Raw genomic sequence first — 24,851 nt, 5'->3', positions numbered from 1 at the left:
TAACCAGACAAATCGCACCACCAACTAAGTACGGCCTGCACCATCACCCACGGAATTGAGAGAGAGCCTCCAATCTGTCAGTCCTTTCTGTGTCCGGGCTGGGTGAGGTTTCACCAAATAGCCCCTCAGCCGGTTTAAACTGAAACTTGAAAAAAAAATTCCATCCGCAAAATCTCTGTTCTCTGTCTTGAATCTGAAAATGGTAGCTTTACAGGATCACTTTAAGGTATTGGTGATGTTTCTCTGTCTTTTTCACACCAATATGTTCAGTGATACCATTGGCATGCTTCCTAGGTTCAGCAGAAAATCAGTTTTGTTAAATGCTGCATACCAATGATCGCCACAAAGTCCTGGCTTTCAAGTAAATGCCTAGAAATGTGATGAAAGGGAAAAAAATCTCTTGGAACCCAATAATCAAGAATGGCATTGCTATCGGAGCAGTATTGGAAGCTGCTGGATAGGTGGGAGGGTTAATGCTGGAGAGGGAGGGAGAGAGAAGAGGGAGCATTAATTTTACAGGGTGCTTAACTGGGGAGACTGGTGGAGAGGATTGAAAGTGGGAGATGGGGTGGGGGGCTTGGCCTGACAAGGCCCAGTTTTCTACTTTGAGTGGGGGAACTAGGAATCTGGCCTTTTTTTTTTTTTTTTTTTAAGGACTGCGGCCACTTATTCATCTGAATATAGCCAGTTAAGCCTTAGGTTATCCAGCTACCCGCAGTCAGATAACTTTAGGACTGCTCTCAGGCTAGGTTAGATGGATAACGTAGCCCCGCTCCGGGATGGATCTCTTTTTCTGGCTAGATTGGTGCCTCGAATATTTCAGTGTCTGCATTAAGCCAGATAACTCCACAAGTTAACCGGTTAAATGTTTTGAATATCTGTCTCAACCTCATTTCCTGTCTTTTATCGGGGGCCTGGTATTAAAAAAAAAAAAAAAAAAAATTGTAACCCCTCCAGAAATGTTCCTAAAACTTGTATCTCTTTGCAAACCTGTGTGTGACTAGCAAGGACGTGTGAATGTCCAGGGTGTTGGAAGCACTGGAGTAAGGCCTTGGGTTATGCGCTTATTCGGTGTAACCTTTGGCCTTCCACAGTGCCACATGTTCAGCATTCTTTGCCAGAGAGATTTTATTCCACATGTGAGTACTCATGTGCAAGTCCTTGTAGTGAATATTCAATGAGCAAGGGATACTGAACATGCAAAAGCTTTAAAAAAAAAAAAAAAAATTGGGGCAACTAGTATTCTCTAGTTCAGGGGTAGGCAGATCCGGGTTTTCAGGACATCCATCGTGAATGTGCACGAGGTGTATTTGCATACAGGGGAGGCAGTGCATGCAAATATACCTCATGCATATTCATTGCGGCTATCCTGAGAATCAGATCTGCTTGTAGCTCCCCAGGACCGGCATTGCCTACCCCTGCTCTAGCTTTTGATGACAAATACCTGTCTGGCTTTTTTGCTGGTAATGAAATGTTTTGTTTGTTGTCTCAGTTTAACTAGAAAACCCTAATGCATCAGCCAGAGCCTGCCTGCCTTCTTATTCTGATACTGCGCGCCTTGCAGAGAAGCCTGCTTTTCATTTGTAGAGTAAATTGCAATTTTTTTGTTTTAACAGGGCTGTGGAAACACCACCCAAGCTAACCAGCTTCTGGCAATCAGAAATTCTTAAAAATTTGACGGACACTGTGAAACCATGGAGCTGCCGTTCCGAAAAGACTTGGAAAAGTACAAGGACATCGATGAGGATGAAATTCTTGACAAACTCTCAGAAGCTGAACTGAAACAACTGGAAAACGTTCTGGAGGAACTCGACCCTGAGGTGTGTATCGGGGATCAGGCTTGGGTCACACACACCAAGGTAGTGCACACGATGGTTATCCTGTGACGTCATGTGTAGTTCCCCGCCGCTGTGGTGTAGATTTGCAATAGAACAGGAGAAATCTATTTGGAGCTTAAGGATTAGTTGGTCATGCAGTGATGGAAAACTGGTGTCCAAATTAAAAAAAACAAACAAACAAAAAAAAAACAAAACTGTGTAAGCTGTCATTAGTTCAGACACCAGACATGTCAGTGCACTTGTTCAGTGGTATCAAAGGTCAAGAAATTGTACACAGACTGCCCTCTTAGCTCTGCTTCAAATTAACATTTTAAGAAAAAATAACCATAGCAGAAAAACAAATTTTGCCAGTCAGTTGTTCTAGTAACCCCTGACCCCCCTGTTTATTGCCACATTACCTCTTGACCCTGCTGGTCCTGGAGTCAGACACTGGTGACCAGATCAGCTTGCCGCTGACTACTTCAGTACTGTAGTGCTTAACGTAAAATGTCTGGCATTTTCTAGGACATGCTTACCATTGTAATGGCTCAATAGGTTTTCACCGTGTTTATGTGCTGAGTGTGTCTGAATTGATCAGATCTTTAGAAGGATATTGTCATGAGCATTCCTTTTGCTCTTTTTTTTTTGATAATGGACATTTACTTCCTGAGAATATAGTAATGTTCTGTGGATCCATTATGGCATATCTCTCTCTCCCTCTCCCTCTCTCTCTCCCCCCCTCTCTCTCCCTTGGGATGGGCTCTGCCACCCCCACAGGGGTACTGGGGCAGTTTTTATGTCTTTTATTGTATGCCTTATGAATTTGATACAATAATATAAAACTGTTAAGTTGTAGAAACAGGTCTGTGATACATTGGGTGTATTAGGCCTGATTGAACGCTACTGGCAGTAACATCCTGGGTAGAAAGTTGATGGAGATTATAACATGGTAAATATTTACGGTACAGTAACCATAGATGAGCAGAATAATTGCAAAGGGGCAGGATTTCTCAAAATGTCGCTTTGGCAATGCAATAAAGGTTTTGCTTGAAGAAAGTTTTTCCCTTTCTCTAATATATTTGGAGCAGCACAGATAAAAAGAAGGTGGTGGTGGGTAACCTGCACACAATGGCAGCTTCAGCCCTAAACACCCGGCAGGGCAGACTTGAATGGGCCATTTTGGTCATCTGCCCAGCTTTAAGTAAAATGAGAATTCTTTTGGGAGCATCAAGCCAGTGTGCTGTGTTTGCAAGTTCAGCTGGAATTAACAGGGTGCTCTTCCCCCTGCTGGTGAGGCCCTCACAGTGGACAAGAACCCTTGTGCTCGTCTCTTGCTGGGCCAGGGCTTCATATGCGTGGGACAAGTGCAAAGGGACCTTTGTGTCAGGGAAAGGAGGCAGGGGAGCACAGATCGCACAGGATCTGCAGCAGCGCACTAGGCAGATACAGACAGGCAGACTGGATGGACCCAGTGGTCCTTGTCTGTGGATATCTCCTGTTTCTGTGGTTGCTTTTAGGCAGTCCTTGTGAAACAAATAATCTGGTAGGATACCCACCTCAGAGGTGCTCGAATAACATCACTGAAGTTCTTTAATGGTGAAGTGGACTCTCATTTGGCTGAAAGATGCTGCACGAGTGCACACTTAGCATAATCAATCAGTTCACATAATTGCACCTCCTGTGCGGAGAGCTGGTTCCTTTAGGATGTGTGTACTCGCGTTACTCATTTGATACTTTACTTTTTTTTTTTCCCTCGTAGAATGCACTTTTGCCAGCAGGCTTTCGCCAGAAGGACCAAACCACTAAAAAAGCCTCTGGTCCTTTTGACAGAGATCAGCTTCTGTCATTCCTGGAGCAGGAGGCGTTGGATTACAAGGACAGGGAAGATTATGTACCCTTTACTGGAGAAAAGAAAGGTAACTTTGCACCTTCCAACTTTAAGAAGTGTGTTTTTAAAAATCAAGAAATACTTTCACTTTATAAAAATAATTAAGAGGTGTGGTCTCAGACTCAAACGTTTCTGCAGTATAGGAAAAGGGAGGCAATGTGTATTTTCAGTCGGTTCTCTTCTCCCCTGTGCTCTCAGTTCTGAAAGTTTAGTGTTCAAGCATTTCTTAATCTGACAAAGAGATCCAAATATTCCAAATTATTCTGTTGGTTTTATTTTAGCAAATCTTATTTTGGCCAAAAATGATACAGAGTCTGGTGGCACCTTACAGACTGATTTATTTTGTCCGATTCTATTGCTAAACTTGTGGACAAATCAAGACTGATAACATGCACATGTGAAGAGGCAAGAAGTGTGTGGTGGGTTTTTTTTTTCTTTCCTAGAAATGATGTTTCTCTGTTTCTGCTTCCATGAGAAACAGCTATGACCTTATACTTATTTTGCTTTTGTATACATTGTTGAAGAGCTGGATTAAAGCTTCAGATTCCCGAGGTTTGTACCGGAAACACCATTCTTCATGATTTTAAGGCCCCTTACCGTAGTGGATGGAAGCCTAGCTTAATTGACATGAGGGTTGTCAGTAAGTGGATAAAGCTGTAGTGGACAGGTTTATGATCAGGATTAAGGATATAAGGACCCGCAAGTGGTCTTGGGAGGTCTTGCATATGAGACTCGGGAGCTTATTTTTCCCTTTACCGTTTTTTTTCTTAAACTATCCCTGCATTGGTGGGTGAATTCATTCAGACTACCTAAAGGATGAAAATACCAGCTGACACAGTTAGCCTGATCGGTTGATTTATTTCGCCAACACTGCAGTTAATGTTTAGGCCCTAATGCCTGTTGAGCTACAGTTCTTACTAGAATGTATTTGATGGTACATAAAAAAAAAGATGACCTATAGAATAATTACTGTTCCATTTAAAACATCCCTAGGTTTCAAATATGCAAGTATTTAATCAACATAGAGACAGCTGGAGTATTTCTATAATATCGTAACATTCTTGACAAGGTTCTTATGAGCTCCGTCCTAAGACAGCTACAAGCTTAAGAGAATCATTTTCTCATCTGGCGAGTTAAAATAATGACGCTATCCTAACTCACTTTTGACTACATTTTCACAGGCCAGGAGATATTTGCTTCCCAGTACTGATGCATAATAATTTAGTTCCTAAACTGTGTGTACCCCCCAAAGGCTGTAGCTAACTAATGTACTAAAAACATTCCTGCCAGCTGTTTTTCCATTTTCTTTTCATACTGGAAATCCTTATTAGTGGCAGATGAATCCGCACAGTTCATGTGGAAGTACTGAGTACTTGCAGGTCTGCGCTTCAGTCCCTTTGAAGCATATTTCAAAACAGAGATGAGAAAAATGATTTTCTTGGTCATGGGTACTTTCCTGAGCTTTTGTGTTTAAAGTGAGCTCCTTTCTGTAATAAGCAAGTGATCGGATTTTATATCATATGCATGAAAGTCCAAACTCAACCCCCAGGAATACCCCTGCTTAGGTCCAGGTAAACTTGTAGATGAACATATCAGACTGGCAATTAAAACCAGTTTTACACGTAGATGTCCCTTTGAAAATGACCCCCTAAATGTTCAACAGTGACAGTTTCCTGTCCTCGCGTTAAATTATGCAGTAATCTTCACTGACAAATTTTGACGTGATAGAAGGTGCTGTTCGTCCACCCTTGTACTTTTCCAAGGCCTTACACAAGCAATAATGCATTACAGAATTTTGGGGGGTGTGAACTTCTGGGAAGTGCATTACAATTCTTTATTGTACATCTTGTACTGTTACTGCACATATAAAATATTCTTTGTTCTAACAAGCCCCATAGATTTTACTTGAAAAAATGAAAACATATTACCTTCAAATGTCTTTTTTTTTTTTTCCATTTATGATAAACTTAGTTTAAATTTTAGTCAACCTAGAACACATTTGAATTCTTTTTTGTACTGAAAATATGTACAAAAAGTCTGTAAATCAGTTTGCTTTTGGATATAGATAGGACTTAATTTCTTGCAGCTTCAAAGGGAAAAAAATCCACAAGGAAATTGTGCAAGCAAAAAAAAAGTTTCTCATAGGCCAAAAGCACTGTGAAATATTTTTCCTGACTCTTAAATTTAGCACAGTCCATCAAGTTTCACAGATGTTTTCATTTGCACAGTTTTATTTTCTTTTTCCCCACTAGATCCCTAGGGTAGATGCTAGGGGCGGTGATAAATCAAATTCACTTCCAAACTGTGCAGTTGTAAAAAGCCAAGCTTCATATGCCTGACCAGGAAGTCCTTTCAGACAGCCAGAGAGCTCCATCAATCATGTCCTGGTTTTATAAAAGTTGGCCCAATGGGTGGCTTTGATAATGCAGAACTGTTGACCATGCAAACCAAACTGTACAAGGTAACATAACAAATGGCAACAGATAGCAATTTATATTCAGTTTTAGATCCAAGATGGAGAGAATTACAATATTTTATCATCCTTGGTCATATTCCATTTTAGGGCATTCATTTACCTGATTCAAATGAAACTGTGCCAGAAGATAATGTCACCAGCTCTGTTGAGCTATGCTGTACTATATGCCTTTTGATGTTGAAATCAGCTGCTGACACAAACCCATTTCTCACAGGAGGTGATCTACCAGCTTGGTTATTTGAGTTCTGTACAATAGCATAACTGGAAGATCTTATACGTCTACAGGCTGTTGTTGATTGCTGTGATATAAAGATATGAGTTCTTCAGACTGTGATGATAGCCGAACCAATTATACTTCCAAGTCTGCACGTTGGTATTAATGAGTTCACTTGTCTGACGTTCTTGTAGAAAGCCCTTGGCTCACTGTTGATGAGCCTGGATCCTTTCCTAAAATGCCTCATCACGCTCCACCCTGCCCATTTGGCCTTGCTGTTTGCTTGGAACAAACTCTTAAGCAAATCTCTCTTTGTCTTGGCTGCCTGTGCCACAGAACATGCACGATGCATGTTTTTCAATGGGTATGTAGTGAGGAGGAGGCAATTATAATCCTCACCACAGACCAGAACACTAGCAAGAAAATCCCTTGGCTGGCATGCGGCACGGAGGATGACTACTGCAAACCCACAATTTGTGTGATGTAACGTTTTGCACCTTGGGTGTGCTGGGAAAAAAAAAAAAAAGCTTTCCAAATACCCTACCAGGAACAGTTTTTGCCATGTAGATTTCTGAGCACACGTCAGATGGCACATATAGCTGAAATTGCTTGATTGTCAGATTTATGGATTATAAGAATTGTGCTGTGTGCAACCCAACTGATGGTGTCTTATAGGGATATTTTATTAGAATGCCTCATTCGTTTCATTTCAAGGAGATAATCAGTTAAACTAGGATGGTGCTATAATACTAAACAGATTGTGTGAGCCCGTGTGAAGGAACTGATCGGCAAGGAAAATATCTCCTGAAAGTTGTTGATCTGCATAAATCACTCAAACCCAGGAGGACTTAGCTGGAACCCAATGAAGGCTCACTAAGGCGAGGAAGCAAGGATGCTCTTACTGGTGGTGCTGTGTCTTCAGCCTAATCATTCCTGATAAGAAATCCTAGTGTTTTCTACTTTTTTTTTTTTTTTTTTTGGAGACTGTTGATTTTCGTAATTTAGTTATTAACATTTTTAAATTGTTTTCTCTCCTCCTAAAATTTAATTCCTTTTTTTTTTTGATGGTTTTGCTTATTTCATTTTAAAATGAGCAACATGTGCAGAGCTAGGATTACCACATAATGTGCATCTGATGTCTGTAATTTCTAGCCAGTCCCCTGGCAACGGACCATGGGCCTCATAATTATATGTATTACATCCTGCTGAAACATCAGTGTTTCATTAGAGGTCTGAGCCTCTGCTATGCCTGACTGCACTTCTCCTTTCCCAATTCTTAAGTGGCGTTGGCATCTAGACCGAGGAGGAGGAGAGTTCCCTCCCGCCCCGTTAGCCATTCTGAAAGTTTTAACAGAGCTTTATGCTCTCGTGGGTAGTGGAGTCCCTCCAGTTTTCTCTGCTTTCTCCTCGTTTTATTAGAGCCACATGATTAGTGGTGGGAAAAGTGAACGATTCGGCTGTCATGTAAAGCTATAGCCAGCAAAGATGCAGTGCTATTTTCTTTATAAATGAAGTCCTCGTAATGATATCAGACGGACCAGATCCACTCAACTGAATGCAAACTTTTGCCTTTTTAAAGTTGAATTTATTCCCGATTTATTTAGGAAATGTAAAAAGGTGGATTTTTAGTTTTTATTAAAGGTTTTTGCTTGACATAGGGAAAGGGAAAATACATTTATAAAGGGAAAACTTGAACCTTATAAGGAAAATGCTCTAACTTTAATATTAAACTTCTGTGTGGCATGGATAATATATGCAGGCTGTAGAAGGTAAATAAAGTTATATCAACATAGGGATACAACGAGCAATTGCTGTGTGTTTATAGGTAAATTGGAAGATGTGCATCTTCAGGTAATTGTAAGGACCTTAATATCTTAAACAAGGAGATGTGTGAACATTTTGTGATACCCGATGAAGCCACTTATGCAGCACAGTATGTACTCTTGACATCCACTTTGCCACCAAATGCATGATAAAAGAGCCATCTGGTTGCTTAAGGGAATACAGGAATTCCAAAAGCTTTTCCCTGTTGATGACACTGAGAGCTGCTTCTGTGCCGAGAGTACAAAGAGCATTGATAGCTGCATAAGTAGGGGCTAGATGAGGGTGCTGTCCAGGTCCCTCCTCCCTGCCGAGGCCCCGACTACAGGCCAAGAACATACATCAGAAGCTACCGACCCTGAGACAGGCTCGTCCAACAGCTCCAAGCTGTGCAGGGTCCAGTAGCATAGCCAGGGATCCTCATGTATCAGACAGGTTCCTCGGTCCTCTATTTTATTTTATTATTTTTTTAAGTAGTAGAAATGTTTCTGTCTTTCTACAATAAGTTACTCTGATGTTCCTCAATTTCATTTTGTTCTTAGGCTCCTTTATTGGTAACTCTGCTCTGTTCAAAAAATGTCTCTTGCTGATACTGGTCCTCTTTATGTTCCTTTAAATATTATCTAGATGGGACCTGTTTTGAAATCATTCACCATGACCATCGTTGTGTAATCTTGAAAGCATTAAAAACTTCTTGCACACTCTTCCACTTTTCCCTGTTCGTTGGAAGTCACTGTGTCCAGCACATCTTTCTGCAGCCGCCCTCACTAATGCACCGTAGCGCGTCCAAGAGCTTAGCCATGACATGAGCTGTATTGGCAAGAACCACCGTGGGAGGCCTTCCTGCTGCTCAGGCTTTGAATTCAACTTTCTTGGCTCTTTTTAAACGCAGAACAGGGCGTACATTCACCACTACGACATCCCAACATGTTTGAACAATGTCGCCAAGCATTCATAAGAACCCAAGAAGTGCCATGTTGGGTCAGACCGAGGTCCATCCAGCCCTGTGACTAGTCCAGGTCACAAGTACCCATGAGATCCCCTAATAGTTGGATCTATTTCATGTATCTCTCGCTTGGGATAAATGCTGGCTTTCTCATGCCTACCTGGCAAATAACTGTTTATGGACTTTTCTCTTTCAGGAACTTGCCCAGTTCTCTTGTTTGCCTTGACCACATCATCTGGCAACAGATTCCATAGCTTGATTGTGTGCTAAGTGAAATATGTCCTACAATTTTGTTTTAATTCTGTTGGTTGCTAATTTCATTAGGTGGGCCCTAGTCCTAGTGTTTGAAAGGGCAAATAACCATCACCTAAAAAATCCATTCCGCCCCTCTCATGGTTTTACAAATTTCAATCATATCCCCTCTGTTGCCTCTTTTCCAAGCTAAAGAGCCCCAATCTGTTTAGCCTTTCTCCAAAAGGGAGTTTTTCCATCTACTTTATCAATTTTTGTCACCCTTCTGTCTACCTTTTTCTATGTCCGATATGTCGTTTTTGAGATGTGGTGACCAGAACTGCACACAAGGTGCTGTCGCACTATGGATCTATACAAAGGCATTATAATATTCTCATTTTTATTCTCTATTACTTTCCAAATAATTATTAATATTCCATTTGCTCTTTTGAAAGCTGTTGCCAACTGAGCCAAAGATTTCAAGGTATTCAAGGACTCTGAGTCTTTTTTTTTTCTTGAGTGGTGACTCCTACCACGAAACTCAGCTTTGTGTATGTGTCTTTAGGATTATTTTTCCCTAGGTGCACTACTTTGCACTTGTCCACATTAAATTACATCTGCCATTTAGATGCCCAATCGTCTAGTCTCACAAGGTCCTCTTGCAGTTCTTCACAATCCACTGCTTTTTTTAACAACTCAAAATAATTTTGTGTCCTCTGCAAATTTGATCACCTCACTTGTTGCTCCTTTCTCCATATCGTTTATAAATATGGTAAATAGCACAGGTCCTAATTCAGACCTCTGGGGCACTCTACTAATTACCTTTCTCCATGTGGAAAACTGACCATTTAGTCCCTACCCTCTGTTTCCTTTCTTTTAGCTGAGTAGGACATTGCCTCTGATCCTGTGACCTCCTGTTTTCTTGAGTTTTTCATGAGGGACTTTGTCAAATGCCTTCTGAAAATCCAAATACACCATGTCAACTGCCTCACCTTTTTCCATGTTTACACCTACAAAAAAATCTAGTAAATTGGAACTGCAAGACTTTCCTTTGCAAACATCATGTTGACTTCCCCCATTAAACCATGTCTGTCTGTGGTCAGTAATTTTGTTTTTAAGAATAGCTAGCTTCTACTATTTGGCTCGGCACTGCCATCAAACTCACCAGTCTATAGTTTCCCAGATCATCCTTGGAGCATGTTTAAAAATTGGTGTCACATTGGTCATCCTCCAGTCTTCTGGTACCATGGCAGTTTTTAAATGATAGGTTGAAAATCACCAGAAACATGTCTGCAATTTCATATTTGGGTTCCTTCAGAACTCTGGGGTGAATACCATCTGGTCTCAGTGATTTGTTATTCTTTAGTCTGTCATTCTGATGTATTACATCCTCCAGTTTCACAATAATTTTGTTTAGTTGCTCAGAAACATCACCATAAAGAATGTTTCTGGTGTGGGTTTGAGCCCAATATCCTCCTCAAAGCCAGAGGCAAAGAATTAATTTAGTTTTTCTGCTATTTCCTTATTCTTCCCCTTAATAGCTTAATAGTACAGAGCTCTTTTCTTCAGATGAAAAGAATTGAAAGTGAAGCAATTTAAGTATTAAAATCACAGAATGCAGAAAAGTTAGGTTAAGCCAAAACTGGCTCCAGAAGAGAGATGGTCTGTTAATTTGATTTGTATATTTGTTGTTCACTGCCTGATCACTCTACTTTTTTTCAATATATCTAGGGAGTATCCAGGCTGACTTTTGTCAGCTATCCGTGTAGGAGTTGCTCTCTTCTAAACCCAAATCCCTGCACCAGCCACAGTCTCAGCCCCCTACCTCTCCTGGTTTCATCTCATCAATTTCCTACCTGATTTCCTTCACAGACAGTAACCAGTGGTAAGGCAAAATCATGGTCTGGGGGCTTGTAGGACTTTCCTTCTGGAGAACATCATGGTGAGGCAGAGATTGGATACCAATCTGAAAGATGTGGCAAGGCAGGCTGGCCTGAACTAGACAGGGCAAGGACTGGATTTATTTATTTAAAATAATTTTCATCCACTTATATCAGAATTGTGCTAGGCAAATCACAATTAGAAACATACATAATTAAGAACTGTATTAGACAAAGACAGAACAGGACAAGTAACAGTAAACAAGCCTGGCTAGTGAACCCTAAAAGGCCTGAAGGCCACAAGGCAGGACAGGGAGGCCCAGGAGGCCACATGGCAAGGAAGGGAGGCCCAAGAGACTACAAGGCAAGGCAGGAGGCTTAGGGAGGCCACAAGGTAGAAAACAATGGCCAGGTCAAGGAGCCAAGGTGACTCAATGAAGAGGCAAGGAGAGAATGGACAGGCTGGATTAAGTAAGGATGTAACTGCTGTAGCATGTGATCAGCAAGGAGGTGGCTAGAGCAGCTGTGAGTGAGGCTCACTGATGACCTCTGCTGGCAAGGAGGCTGTGTAGCAGGTGGAAATGTGACGGGTGAATTTCAAAATGCTCAATGTCAGTAGCATGGCTGCTTTAAAAATGTCTGACAACTGAACTACCTGTGAACAAGCAGTCATGAATTAGCCATTACGTGTGGATGATGACATCTGACTGCACTGACATGAACTCAACTTTCAGATCTCAGTATGGCTTTACTGAGCATCTGTAGGAGTTCTATACATATACGTTGCCAAGCTGCTGCATGGATATTTCCCAGACTTGCTCTTGAATATTTCCTTATTTTTTGGAATCTAGTACTCCTATGTGCCTCGTTGCCTCAAATTTTTCTGACACTGCCTTGGCAGCCCCTCAAACAGAATTTTTAAGTTGTTAAAAAAAATTAGTGGCCCAGACCACAATTCCTCCAACTGCTACCGCTGTACTTATATGTCCCCAAGGGAGCAGCAGTACTGCGTCTGAAAGATGGTGACCCTAAGGAAGGAGACAGTAGGTAATAGCTCCAAGCCTTGGCATGAGGCTGAGCAAAGGAGTAGCTTTTTGTCAAGAAGCAATGCATCATCAAGTTTCTGGTGCAAAATGTCAAAGTTGGAATTTTTCTGCTCCTGCCAGCATGTGAAGGCTCTCCTTCCCTTGACCCCAGGCTCCAGATCTGCTCTAGGTCAGGGGATGAGTATGGCGTAGAAACGGGAGGTGCAGCGAGAGGCACCTAAGTGGTAGGGGGAACCCCCTTTAGGGCCACCCCCCCCTTGGAGACAGAGGATTGATGTTGTTGGGGCAGGGCTCAGTCTCAATGCCAAGAAGCAACATTGCCTCATTAGCACAGGTACGGTCTTCGTTCATGATGCAGAAGATCCCTATGGTGCAGAGCCATCTATTTTATCCATACCTGGGCTGATCAGAGTGCTGTATATGGCACTTGCATTCCAAAGTGTAGTCAACATATTCTGTGCAGCAGGGCACAGTACCAAGGGTAATGTCAGAGTGGAAGAGCTCGATGCATACCTTCAAGAACCCCGTGTAGATGATGTGGCATGAAAGAAACTATCTGCACCTTCTGTGGAGCAGGATAGCCGATGGGAATTGTCAACACCACCTGCATGACTTAGAGCTGGTAGCCATTGTAGCATGAGCACCTGTGGTACTGGGTTCCTCTTCAGCTTTATTGGCAACCCTGAGTGGTTTCTAAAGAGGCTGTCTCTCTTCGAGCTCTGGCTCAGAGGGTTCTCTCTTTGCCTCATTAAGCCCTGTAGACAGAAGAGGGAGCTTAAAACCTCTCCTGTCCAAGATAGAGGAAAATTTCCCTCATTAGGGGCAGCTACAGGTTCCATGCTGGTGCATGCATCACCACAAGAACTTCCAGCATTGGGAATAAGTTCTCCCCGTGAGATGGTGGATTTGCCTCCAGGGGAGTCCCTTCGTGGATTGAAGGGTGAAGAAGTGAATATTGTCTGAGTTCCTCCCTGACGTTTTCCCTCCAGACCAGTGGAGGTCTCTGCCTCGGTTGCCACATTCATCATTAGAGTTATGGCTAAATGTTCCCCTATGGCCAGGAGACAAGGAGGATGCCATAGAGTTTCCATCTGATCTCATTCCAGACTTGCCATAGCATATCTCCTCCAGAGGATCTCTGCTACTCCAGGTTCTTGGCTAAGCTGGCAAAGACTCTTCCTATCAGTGTTAGGAGGGAAAAGGACCCAAGAACCAGGTTCCTTCAGTTTCTTCAACTTCCGGTGAATTTTGCAGCCATGGAGATTCACAAACATCTATAGGAGATTCAGATGAGGGTATGGGAGACATCTACATTGTGTTTTCTGGTGGCCCAGAAATTGGATGAAATATAGAATGCTAGGAGGCCATCCAAATCTGGTTATGGGCAAGAAATCACAATACCCATTCCCAGGTAATATACCTTCTGGGAATTCAGAATACATCAGAATATTACAACTGCACACGTGGTCCTTGGATCAAAGAGTCATGAACAACTTGTTCAGTTACTGAGGGGAGCCAATGATCAACCTGTTCGCCTCAGAAGTCAACAGGAAAATCAAAAAGTTATGCTCCATGCATCCAAGCAGCTTATACATCAGTTCCCAATGCTAAACTGGAACTAAACTGATAAACTGGAACATCAGTCTTATAACATTTATTTTCTCAATTCTAACAATGCTTAAGTCAGGACTGGAAAAAACCTGGGTGCTTAAAGGTCAGCGTTCTTGTGCCTGCTGAAGAAGATGAGCGAGGGGAGGAGCAATGTTGGCCCCCAGGCCAGAAAAAGCACAGGATGATGGGGCAAGAAGATACAGTGGTGGCCCCAGCCAGAAGGAAGGCTGCTAGAAGTGTCATCGGCAGCTGGAATGCAGAAGAGCTGCAGCAGCAGCTGGAGGGAAGGGGCTAGGATGTGAATAGGAGCAAGTAGTGGTGGCTGGAGCTGGGCTGGGAGCGCAAGCAGCTATCAGGCTGCAGAAGAAAAAAAAAGTGGGAGGAAACGGTTCAGAGGGAAGGGTAGGAAGCCAAAGGAGAGAGCAAAAGAAAAATAGGCAAAACAAGAATAAAAAAGCTAGCGACATCCCCCCCCCCCCCCCCAGGCTATCAGTTTTCTAAAAAAATATATAAATAAATAAAAATTGTGCGATCCCTGACTTGAGTGATTTTTTTTTTTTTTGAGGACTAGCTGTATGATGCAGCTCATTCCTTTATCACTGTAAAAGCTGTAATTCATTTCCATGCCAAAGCACTATCTGCTTTAAGGTGACAAAACTAAAATAATTCAGTTTTCTGACTCTCTACTATAAAAGCCAGCGATGAACTTATGCTTGTCCATAGGATGAAATAAGAATGAGTGCTGCTTGTATTATAATAGAACCGGCCGACCGTTCTGGGGTTTTTTTTTTTTTATTCTCTCTCTCTCTATTGCCCTACTTTCCACTAAAGCCTAATATCTGCGTGTCTAGCTGTTGATCAGCGAAGAGGATCTGTTCTAAAAGCCAGTAAGACAAAAGAGGCACAGGGCTGGAATAAACAGAATAGGGAGGAGTGTTTGTTTAAAAAGAGATGGGACCAAAAAGGTATCTTGGTGTGTCTGGGACTTTCCAGCCAAAGCATGTGTGTTTATTTATTTTCTTAATGATGACAATGCCCAGCTATGGTGGTGCAAAGGTATTGGATGCCCTGATCTTCAGCCTTGTGCCCTGTTCCTCTGCCCTTGGCCTTATCTACTGGTAGCAGCTCCAGTACAGTGCTCCCTGCTACTGGTGTCTCGGATCTCTATCTCCATATGTCCCCCTAAGCTGTCTTCCTTGCCTCCTTTTCCCTTTCCACGACATCTGCTCCCTGCATCTCCCCATCCTTCCTCCAACATCTGTCTCCAGGGCCCCCTTCTCCCTCCTTTACCTTACCTAATGGGCAGGAGCCTCTGCCGCTGCTCTCTATCGTGAGCACTTCCTGCTGCTGAGCTTACATTGTACAAGGTCAGCAGCAGGAAGTGCCGGCCCGTGTATACTGAAGGTGCTCACGGTACCCGTTACAAAGTAGGCAGGACATTGGGGTGGGGGGCTGTGGCAGAGGCCCCAGTGCTCCGGCCACTGGCAGAGCCTTCATTTCTTCAGCTGGCAGCCCTGGTGCAGCATTTTTTTTTTTTTAACCACCTCCTCCCCTTCCAAAATGTGGTGCTCTTGGCAGTTGCCCAGTTTGCGTAATGGTAGAGCCACCCCTGATTTCCAGTAAGAAGGGTTTGAATGCATACTATTCAGACCTGGAGAAGAGAGAGTCGGTATGGAATTAGACAAGGTCGCAGTATCCCGACCTCAATAAGCTTGCGAAGAAAGAACTGCTTTTTCTTTTCCTTTCACATGAGTTCATGTTTGGAGGCTTTCCAGGTATTTAAATGAGCTAATATGCAGATCCTGCTCTTGGCTGTTTGAACTCCCTTTTAGTGGCAGACTTTACTGACCCGTTTCAATATGGTCTGCAACCAACTTCAACAATGTTTCATTCCTCTGTGTTAGACATCTAACAGCTTTCAGTGCAGACTGCCACCACTTCCAAAAGTTAAATGTCACATCATTTAAGAATATTCTTTAAGGTGCCACTCAGAAATAAAAACTTAAATGAGAATTTTGACCTTTTCTGTATTGAATGTTTGTTTGTTTGCTTTTTTGACCTCTGGAAGTGAAGTGGAACGTGCCTTTTTATTTGAATCTTGGCTTAACAAGAAACGTGGCCTCCACTGAGCATGCGACTCCGAAGAGCATGGACGACGATTTGTTTTGTAGTGGTTTCAGTTGCTCTCGTATCAAATGCTTGAGAGCTGCACAGTGCATCATTGTTTGCTGGGAAATATTCAGGGCTCCAGTTTGATGTACTGCGACTTTGTTTTCATTTCATGTTTGCGGCAAATAACGTTTGGCACAACAAAAGTGGTTTTGTTCCCGTCTCCACAAGCCTGTCTGGAAGAGACCACGCATGTTGCTAATTCAGTATCGCTTTCAGCATTGCTGCCTCCCCCTCCAAATTCCTAGCACGCTCTGTTCTGTCGCTTCTCTTCCCGCTTCCAGGACAGGTACACTGCAATGTTTTGTCATGTGATTACAGCAAAAGCTTTGCGATCTTGACTTTCCTCACTTGTGGGGATAGTGCACTAACATGAACAGGACCTTTTTCACATGTACAAATTTCTCTTACTTTCTTACATTGTTTATCATCTTGGCATTTTTCTGGATGCATGTTGTTTATTTATTTATTTACTTTTGTTTTGGCTATATTTTATGGCCACATGGGGGTGTGCCACTTTAATTTTCATGAACATAAAACTCTAAACTCAATAAGGTTTGAAATTGTCATGAAGCTGGGGATGTTCAAGCCATATACAATCAACTCATTAATCTTCTAAGACTGAGAAGCTTGTCTAAGCCTGTGAAACAGGAGACACTAATTAAAGCGATGTGTGTTAAGAGTATGCAGCGGTACCATCAAGCCTGTGAGTTGGAAGTGCATGGATTGCTTAAAAACCTTCTGGTTCATCTTCAGTGTATTCTAAGTTCATATCTGACCGATACTTGCTCTCTACTTGGTGTATTGTTGCTGAAGTATAGATTGCCCTTACTCAGTCAGTTTGGGTTGTTCGAGATGGAAATTTGGCCTGCCAGTTAGGAATTAGGCTGCTGGAAAATACCTAATCATTGCCAAATGTAATTCTCAAACAGATGGTACATCTAGGAAGAAAGCTTCAGGAAGCTTATGTAAAATAGAAATCAGAAAAAAAAAGTATTGCTTATGGATTATAAACCAGCCATGAGACCATGTGATCTATGTGCTGAAATGTGTGTTAAAGGGTGTAAAGGTTTAAAACATATGACATTTAATGTGAATGTGATCAAGCTTTGTACCCAGAGCTTGAAATTGGAAAAAAAATGTGAATGATTGCATTCTCTAATGTGACTGTAGTGAGTGAGTCTCTGCTCTCCCTTTGAGGACAAGTTGCTGTTGCCAGCTATTTCTTCTAAAGCTAGTATTTGAGTAGTCCCAGGTATCCTAGGATTTTTAGTATTTGTGAACTTTTGTATTTTTTTTGTGTAAAGCAGGGCCTCTCAAGCCTGTCCTGCGAACCCCACAGCCAATTGGATTTTCAGGACATTCACCATGAATATGCATGAGAGAAATATGATGGACGGAGTTCATGATATGTAAATGCGTCTCATGCATATTCATGGTGGAAATCCTGAAAACCTGACTGGCTGTGGAGTCCCCAGGACAGGTTAGGAAGCCCTGCTTTAAAGGAAGTGAGTTGGCTGCACAGCTCTTGCAGTACCGTTCACTGGCTGGAAAGTCTTGAAGATTTATAGCCAGGCTTCCTACACTGCATTGAATTATTGCTTGAAAACAAAATACCAAGAGTCATTTGAGAGGGGAAAAACTGCTTAGCAGCAGAAGTCCAGCTCCCCAGGGGTACCTTTTGCACTTTTGATACAGTTATTTATGCTCAGTTTGAGGGTAAGGCACGCTGTGATGGTGATAACTGCGGATTCCATAGCAATGATTCAGCCCAGCCTGCAAGCTCTTTGGTCAGAGTTACGGGGCATGTACTAAGAGCTGATTTTAGTGCTTTAAAAAAAAATACAAATTCATATTTTGGAGTTTCTAGTATATACAAATATTGACATAAAAAAAAAAATCCATGAGACATACATCTCTGTTTCGGAAGAGTAATCTTCCATAATTTGTTTTACATTCTTGTGGGTATGTTCATTTCTAAATAAAAAAATCGAGGTCCATATTCAAAAGATAAACATATCCGGCTAACTAGCAGGGTATATTCAGTGGCATGGGCACACCACTAAATGTAGCCGGGTAAGACATTTAGACGGTAAACATGTCTTTGGGGAGGGAGTGGGGAGTTGGCCATTGCTAGGCCTGCTTTAAAACTACTAGAAAAGTCGTACAAACGACGGGGTGAAATGCACTGAAACAAGTACCCTCCTCCCCTGCCTCTGTACACACTCAGCCCTGTGATTCACTGCAGCCCCTAATACATGCCCCAATTCAGTAACCTCATCCGGTAAGCTTATACCCCAGAAGGACGCATCGAGCAGTTCTCTCTCTCTCTCTCTCTCACTCTCTCACTCTCTCTCTTGCCTTTCTCTTACTGGTCTAGCTCCCAGCCACCAGCTGGATTCCTCCTTTTTCTTGTGAAAGTTGCAGCCCTTGAACTCTTTGCAAGATTTTATTTTTTTCTAAGTGAGTACAAGACACTGCTGCCTGGCAAGCAGTTTGATTCAACGTGCAAAGCTTTTTACTTTCGGAAAGATTGCTTTGCACGAAGGGTTGAGGTTACGAGTTGTGCGTTTTCTACAAGCACACGGTATGGTCATCTTACTGTACTGAAATGTGCGCCTTCTTTTGACTTCAGCTGGCCTTGGGAATTGCCACTGCCCATCTTTTGTGTACAAGGTATTCAGTGGAAAGGAGGAAGGGATTCCTTGCACTGCAGAAATAAGCTTGAGAGATGGTGAATTTCACTCCATGCTTTAGTCTTTTTGCTTTTCTACAAGGGGGAGGACTGCGGGGGCTGCCACGGCAGCGTCCGCAACCGCAAGGGCGAAAAGTCAAAGGGCAAAATGGAAGGGGCCGGTGGTTCCAGAATTAAGAGCTCTGTGGTGACCCAGTTTCTGAGGCCTGCTGGTAACTATGGCAACAAAGCCTTAAATCAAGATTTTTATTTATGGGAGAGAAAAAAAACTGAAGGACATTGCTGTACTAGTTAGTTTTGTGTGATATGACCTAGCTTATTCAAAGAATGTAAAGTATGTGGTAGTTGTGTAATAGGTGCAGAAGTCTGCTGAAGCATTGCTGGTATATGGACAGCAGGCTGAGAAATCATATCATTCAGCACTTTTCTTCTGTGGCATTTTGGAGCAAGAAGAGCTGAGATGAAGGCAGCAGTTCAGCAGCAAGAGGGGGGCTTCGCAGTCTTTTGCATCAAGTGATTTTTTACCCACCGGTGAGAAGTTGTACATGTGCATGCGATGCAAAGAGCTCCTGGCTCTCAGAGAACGAGTCTGATCTCTGGAGGCTAGAGTGGCAGACCTGGAGGAGCTGAGGCAAACAGAGAGGTATATAGATGAGACCTTCAGGACCATAGTAGTCAAGTCCCAACTTCAGACTGGCAGCCCTGGTGCTGCCTTGGAGGAAGAAGGTCTCATGATTGGAGAGCTTCAACCTGGTGTAGCGGGAAAAGATCCTGTAGCAAGGACCTGCTCTCTAGGTAATGCATTGTCCTTTCGCACTGAGGATATCTCCCCAAGGCCTACTGCCCAGGAGGGAAGGGTTAGGTCTGCCGTCATAGTTGGTGATTCGATTATTAGGAATGTAGATAGCTGGGTGGCTGGTGGGCGTGAGGATCGCCTGGTAACATGCCTACCTGGTGCGAAGGTGGTGGACCTCACGCGTCGCCTAGATAGGATTTTAGACAGTGCTGGGGAGGAGCCGGCTATCGTGGTACATGAGGGCACCAACAACATAGGAAAATGTGGGAGGGAAGTTCTGGAAGCCAAATTTAGGCTCTTGGGTAGAAAGCTTAAATCCAGAACCTCCAGGGTAGCATTCTCTGAAATGCTCCCTGTTCCACGCGCAGGTCACCAGAGGCAGGCAGAGCTCCGGAGTCTCAAGGCATGGATGAGACGATGGTGCAAGGAAGAGGGATTCAGTTTTGTTAGGAACTGGGGAACCTTTTGGGGAAGGGGGAGTCTCTTCCAAAGGGATGGGCTCCACCTTAACCAGGGTGGAACCAGACTGCTGGTGCTAACCTTTAAAAAGGAGATGGAGCAGCTTTTAAACTAGAACAAAGGGGAAAGCCGACAGTCGCTCAGCAGCTCATGGTTCGGAGAGAGGTATCTTCAAAGGATACTAATGATGCATTAGAATTAGGGCATCCCGACAGTGAGGTTCCAATAATTAAAAAAATAGTCCAAGTGCCTGTAATTAAAAACTCACCTGAGCTAAAAAAAATTCTAACTTATCCCTATCAATTAAAAAGCAGAATGAAAATACAAACAAAAAACAAACTTTGAAATGTTTGTATGCTAATGCCAGAAGTCTAAGAAGTAAGATGGGAGAATTAGAATGTATAGCAGTAAATGATGACATAGACTTAATTGGCATCTCAGAGACATGGTGGAAAGAGGATAACCAATGGGACAGTGCTATACCGGGGAACAAATTATATCGCAATGACAGAGAGGAGCACCTGGGAGGAGGTGTGGCGCTTTATGTCCGGGATGGCATAGAGTCCAACAGGATAAACATCCTGCATGAGACTAAATACAAAATTGAATTTTTATGGGTAGAAATCCCTTGTGTGTCGGGGAAGACTATAGTGATAGGGGTATATTACCGTCCACCTGGCCAAGATGGTGAGACGGACAGTGAAATGCTAAGAGAAATTAGGGAAGCTAACCAAATTGGTAGTGCAGTAATAATGGGAGACTTCAATTACCAAAAGTCAGCAGAAGCAAACCTTGCACATAAGCAAGTACTCAGATAAACAGGTGCAGGAAAGAAAATAAGGTCCCATTCAAAATTCAAACGTGTATTTATTATATGTCCAAACAATCATAGTTCATTCAATAAGGCAACTCCTTCAAGTGAACAAAGGGTATTGTTTGTAAATGTCTCCCGACATGGTCCGTGTTTCGTGTTAACTGCATCAGGAGGGACCACAGCATATTATAATCTACAATACAACAACATTTATCAGGAATGGACCAAATAAGGCTGCAAACAGACAAGTGTAGCATGACAAGTACATACCTTTGTAGTTAATCACAGGAGCACAAGCGCCCTATAGCAGTGACAGCCATTTAAAAGGCAAAAAGGCGCCTTTTTGCCTTTTAAATGGCTGTCACTGCTATAGGGCGCTTGTGCTCCTGTGATTAACTACAAAGGTATGTACTTGTCATGCTACACTTGTCTGTTTGCAGCCTTATTTGGTCCATTCCTGATAAATGTTGTTGTATTGTAGATTATAATATGCTGTGGTCCCTCCTGATGCAGTTAACACGAAACACGGACCGTGTCGGGAGACTTCAATTACCCCAATATTGACTAGGTAAATGTATCATCGGGACACTTTAGAGAGATAATGTTCCTGGATAGAATAAATGATAGCTTTATGGAGCAATTGGTTCAGGAACAGACGAGAGAGGGAGCAATTTTAGATCTAATTCTCAGTGGAGCACAGGACTTGGTGAGAGAGGTAATGGTGGTGGGGCCGCTTGGCAATAGTGATCATAATATGATCAAATTTGATTTAATGACTGGAAGAGGAACAGTGTGCAAATCCAAGGCTCTCGTGCTAAACTTTCAAAAGGGAAACTTTGATAAAATGAGAAAAATTGTTAGAAAAAAACTGAAAGGAGCAGCTACAAAAGTAAAAAAAAATGTCCAAGAGGCGTAGTCATTGTTAAAAAAAAATACCATTCTAGAAGCACAGTCTAGATGTATTCCACACATTAAGAAAGGTGGAAAGAGGGGAGGTGAAAGAAACTATTTTAGCCAAAAGATCTTCATTCAAAAACTGGAAGAAGGAGCCAACAGAAGAAAATAGGATAAAGCATAAACGTTGGCAAGTTAAATGTAAGACATTGATAAGACAGGCTAAGAGAGAATTTGAAAAGAAGTTGGCTGTAGAGGCAAAAACTCACAGTAAAAACTTTTTTAAATATATCCGAAGCAGTAAGCCTGTGAGGGAGTCAGTTGGACCGTTAAATGATGGAGGGGTTAAAGGGGCACTTAGAGAAGATAAGGCCATCGCGGAAAGATTAAATGATTTCTTTGCTTCGGTGTTTACTGAAGAGGATGTTGGGGAGGTACCCGTAATGGAGAAGGTTTTCATGGGTAATGATTCAGATGGACTGAATCAAATCACGGTGAACCTAGAAGATGTGGTAGGCCTGATTGACAAACTGAAGAGTAGTAAATCACCTGGACCGGATGGTATTCACCCCAGAGTTCTGAAGGAACTAAAAAATGAAATTTCAGACCTATTAGTAAAAATGTGTAACCTGTCATTAAAATCATCCATTGTACCTGAAGACTGGAGGATAGCAAATGTAACTCCAATATTTAAAAAGGGCTTCAGGGGCGATCCGGGAAACTATGGACCAGTTAGCCTGACTTCAGTGCCAGGAAAAATAGTGGAAAGTGTTCTAAACATCAAAATCACAGAACATATAGAAAGACATGGTTTAATGAAACAAAGTCAGCATGGCTTTACCCAGGGCAAGTCTTGCCTCACAAATCTGCTTCACTTTTTTGAAGGAGTTAATAAACACGTGGATAAAGGTGAACCAGTAGATGTAGTATACTTGGATTTTCAGAAGGCGTTTGACAAGTTCCTCATGAGAGGCTTCTAGGAAAAGTAAAAAGTCATGGGATAGGTGGCGATGTCCTTTCGTGGATTGCAAACTGGCTAAAAGATAGGAAACAGAGAGTAGGATTAAATGGACAATTTTCTCAGTGGAAGAGAGTGGACAGTGGAGTGCCTCAGGGATCTATATTGGGACCCTTACTTTTCAATATATTTATAAATGATCTGGAAAGAAATACGACGAGTGAGATAATCAGATTTGCAGATGATACAAAATTGTTCAGAGTAGTTAAATCACAAGCAGATTGTGATAAATTGCAGGAAGACCTTGTGAGACTGGAAAATTGGGCATCCAAATGGCAGATGAAATTTATGTGGATAAGTGCAAGGTGATGCATATAGGGAAAAATAACCCATGCTATAATTACACAATGTTGGGTTCCATATTAGGTGCTACAACCCAAGAAAGAGATCTAGGCATCATAGTGGATAACACATTGAAATCGTCAGTTCAGTGTGCTGCGGCAGTCAAAAAAGCAAACAGAATGTTGGGAATTATTAGAAAGGGAATGGTGAATAAAATGGAAAATGTCATAATGCCTCTGTATCGCTCCATGGTGAGACCGCACCTTGAATACTGTGTACAATTCTGGTCGCCGCATCTCAAAAAAGATATAATTGCAATGGAGAAGGTACAGAGAAGGGCTACCAAAATGATAAGGGGAATGGAACAGCTCCCCTATGAGGAAAGACTAAAGAGGTTAGGACTTTTCAGCTTGGAGAAGAGACAGCTGAGGGGGGATATGATAGAGGTGTTTAAAATCATGAGAGGTCTAGAACGGGTAGATGTGAATCTGTTATTTACTCTTTCGGATAGTAGAAAGACTAGGGGGCACTCCATGAAGTTAGCATGGAGCACATTTAAAACTAATTGGAGAAAGTTCTTTTTTACTCAATGCACAATTAAACTCTGGAATTTGTTGCCAGAGGATCTGGTTAGTGCAGTTAGTATAGCTGTGTTTAAAAAAGGATTGGATAAGTTCTTGGAGGAGAAGTCTATTACCTGCTATTAGGTTCACTTAGAAAATAGCCACTGCCATTATCAATGGTAACATGGAATAGACTTAGTTTTTGGGTACTTGCCAGGTTCATTTGGCCTGGATTGGCCACTGTTGGAAACAGGATGCTGGGCTTGATGGACCCTTGGTCTGACCCAGTATGGCATTTTCTTATGTTCTGTGAGATAAAGGTGCAGCATTTGAGACTCTCAGATCCCTTCCGAGTCCAGTTACTACTAGAATCAAAGATTTAAATCTCGTTAGACAAATGGGGAATAATGAATGGGGAATTATTAAAATCCTAAACTGCTCTGTCTTTGAAGCACTTGCAGCCTTTTTATAGCGCTGGGCTTCTCTAATCATAGGTCTTGTTCTTATGTATAGAGTTCAAAATGCCCTCAACCGGGGCTATAGTATAGAGTTCAAAGTGCTATAAAAAGGCTGCAAGTAAGCCATAAGCTGTAAAGGGCATTATATGTCAGTCAAAGTTCTTATATTTATATAAATCTTGCACATCCCCCATGCATAGCGGAATATTTCTTTTTTGTTTTGATTCAAGCATGTCACACTGTTCTTTGGGTAATATATGTTTCTGATATTTCAGTTTGGCACAGTGGTCAGCTGTGTTGAGATTCTTGTGAATAAGATGTTATAATGTAGGTATGTACAATATATGATGGGTATTTAGCAGCATCAGTCTGGTCAGCACTTTATAACAATTCATGCTTTAAAGAGGCAGTTCCTGTTTAAAAATAAACTGCCAGCACTTATGGATGTGTCATCTTGTGGGAAATCCCATTTGGTTGGTTTAGAGGCATCAGATGATAATTTGGAAAGTATCAGTTTTTTCCCAAGGAGAGGGCTAGGATCGTGTTCAACTATCATTGGTTGTCATAGACATCAGAATGGGCTGGGCCATAGGTGCTATGACCCAACCAAAATCTGGCCCTTCCCATAGAAATGCTGCGAGAGATCCAGGGCTGTGTCGGGGCGGCATGAGAAGGAAAGCAGGGATGTCTGAGCTGTGTCCTCCTCCACCTCTGGGCCCCACAGCAGGTTTGAAATGCACGAGTCTTTTTATACAGACCATGGTTGAAAGCAA

At 42.3% G+C, this 24,851-nt stretch overlaps 1 protein-coding gene across 3 annotated transcripts in view; it reads left to right on the top strand.

Annotated features, from left to right (window-relative positions):
* Window positions 1–24,851, top strand: part of LOC115074999 (tropomodulin-3-like) — a 140,350-nt gene that overhangs the window by 49,077 nt on the left and 66,422 nt on the right. For all 3 annotated transcript variants that reach the window (XM_029575064.1, XM_029575066.1, XM_029575065.1), the window contains exons 2-3: window positions 1,617–1,820; window positions 3,577–3,733. In XM_029575064.1, the coding sequence (XP_029430924.1) occupies window positions 1,695–1,820; window positions 3,577–3,733 (283 nt within the window). In that variant the 5' untranslated portion in view covers window positions 1,617–1,694. The remainder of the gene's footprint in view (window positions 1–1,616; window positions 1,821–3,576; window positions 3,734–24,851) is intronic.

The sequence above is a fragment of the Rhinatrema bivittatum genome, chromosome 13, assembly GCF_901001135.1.
Source record: "Rhinatrema bivittatum chromosome 13, aRhiBiv1.1, whole genome shotgun sequence".
Lineage (NCBI taxonomy): Eukaryota > Metazoa > Chordata > Amphibia > Gymnophiona > Rhinatrematidae > Rhinatrema > Rhinatrema bivittatum.
Note: the sequence above shows the minus strand (reverse complement) of the source record. Positions and strands in the feature narration are given on the sequence as shown.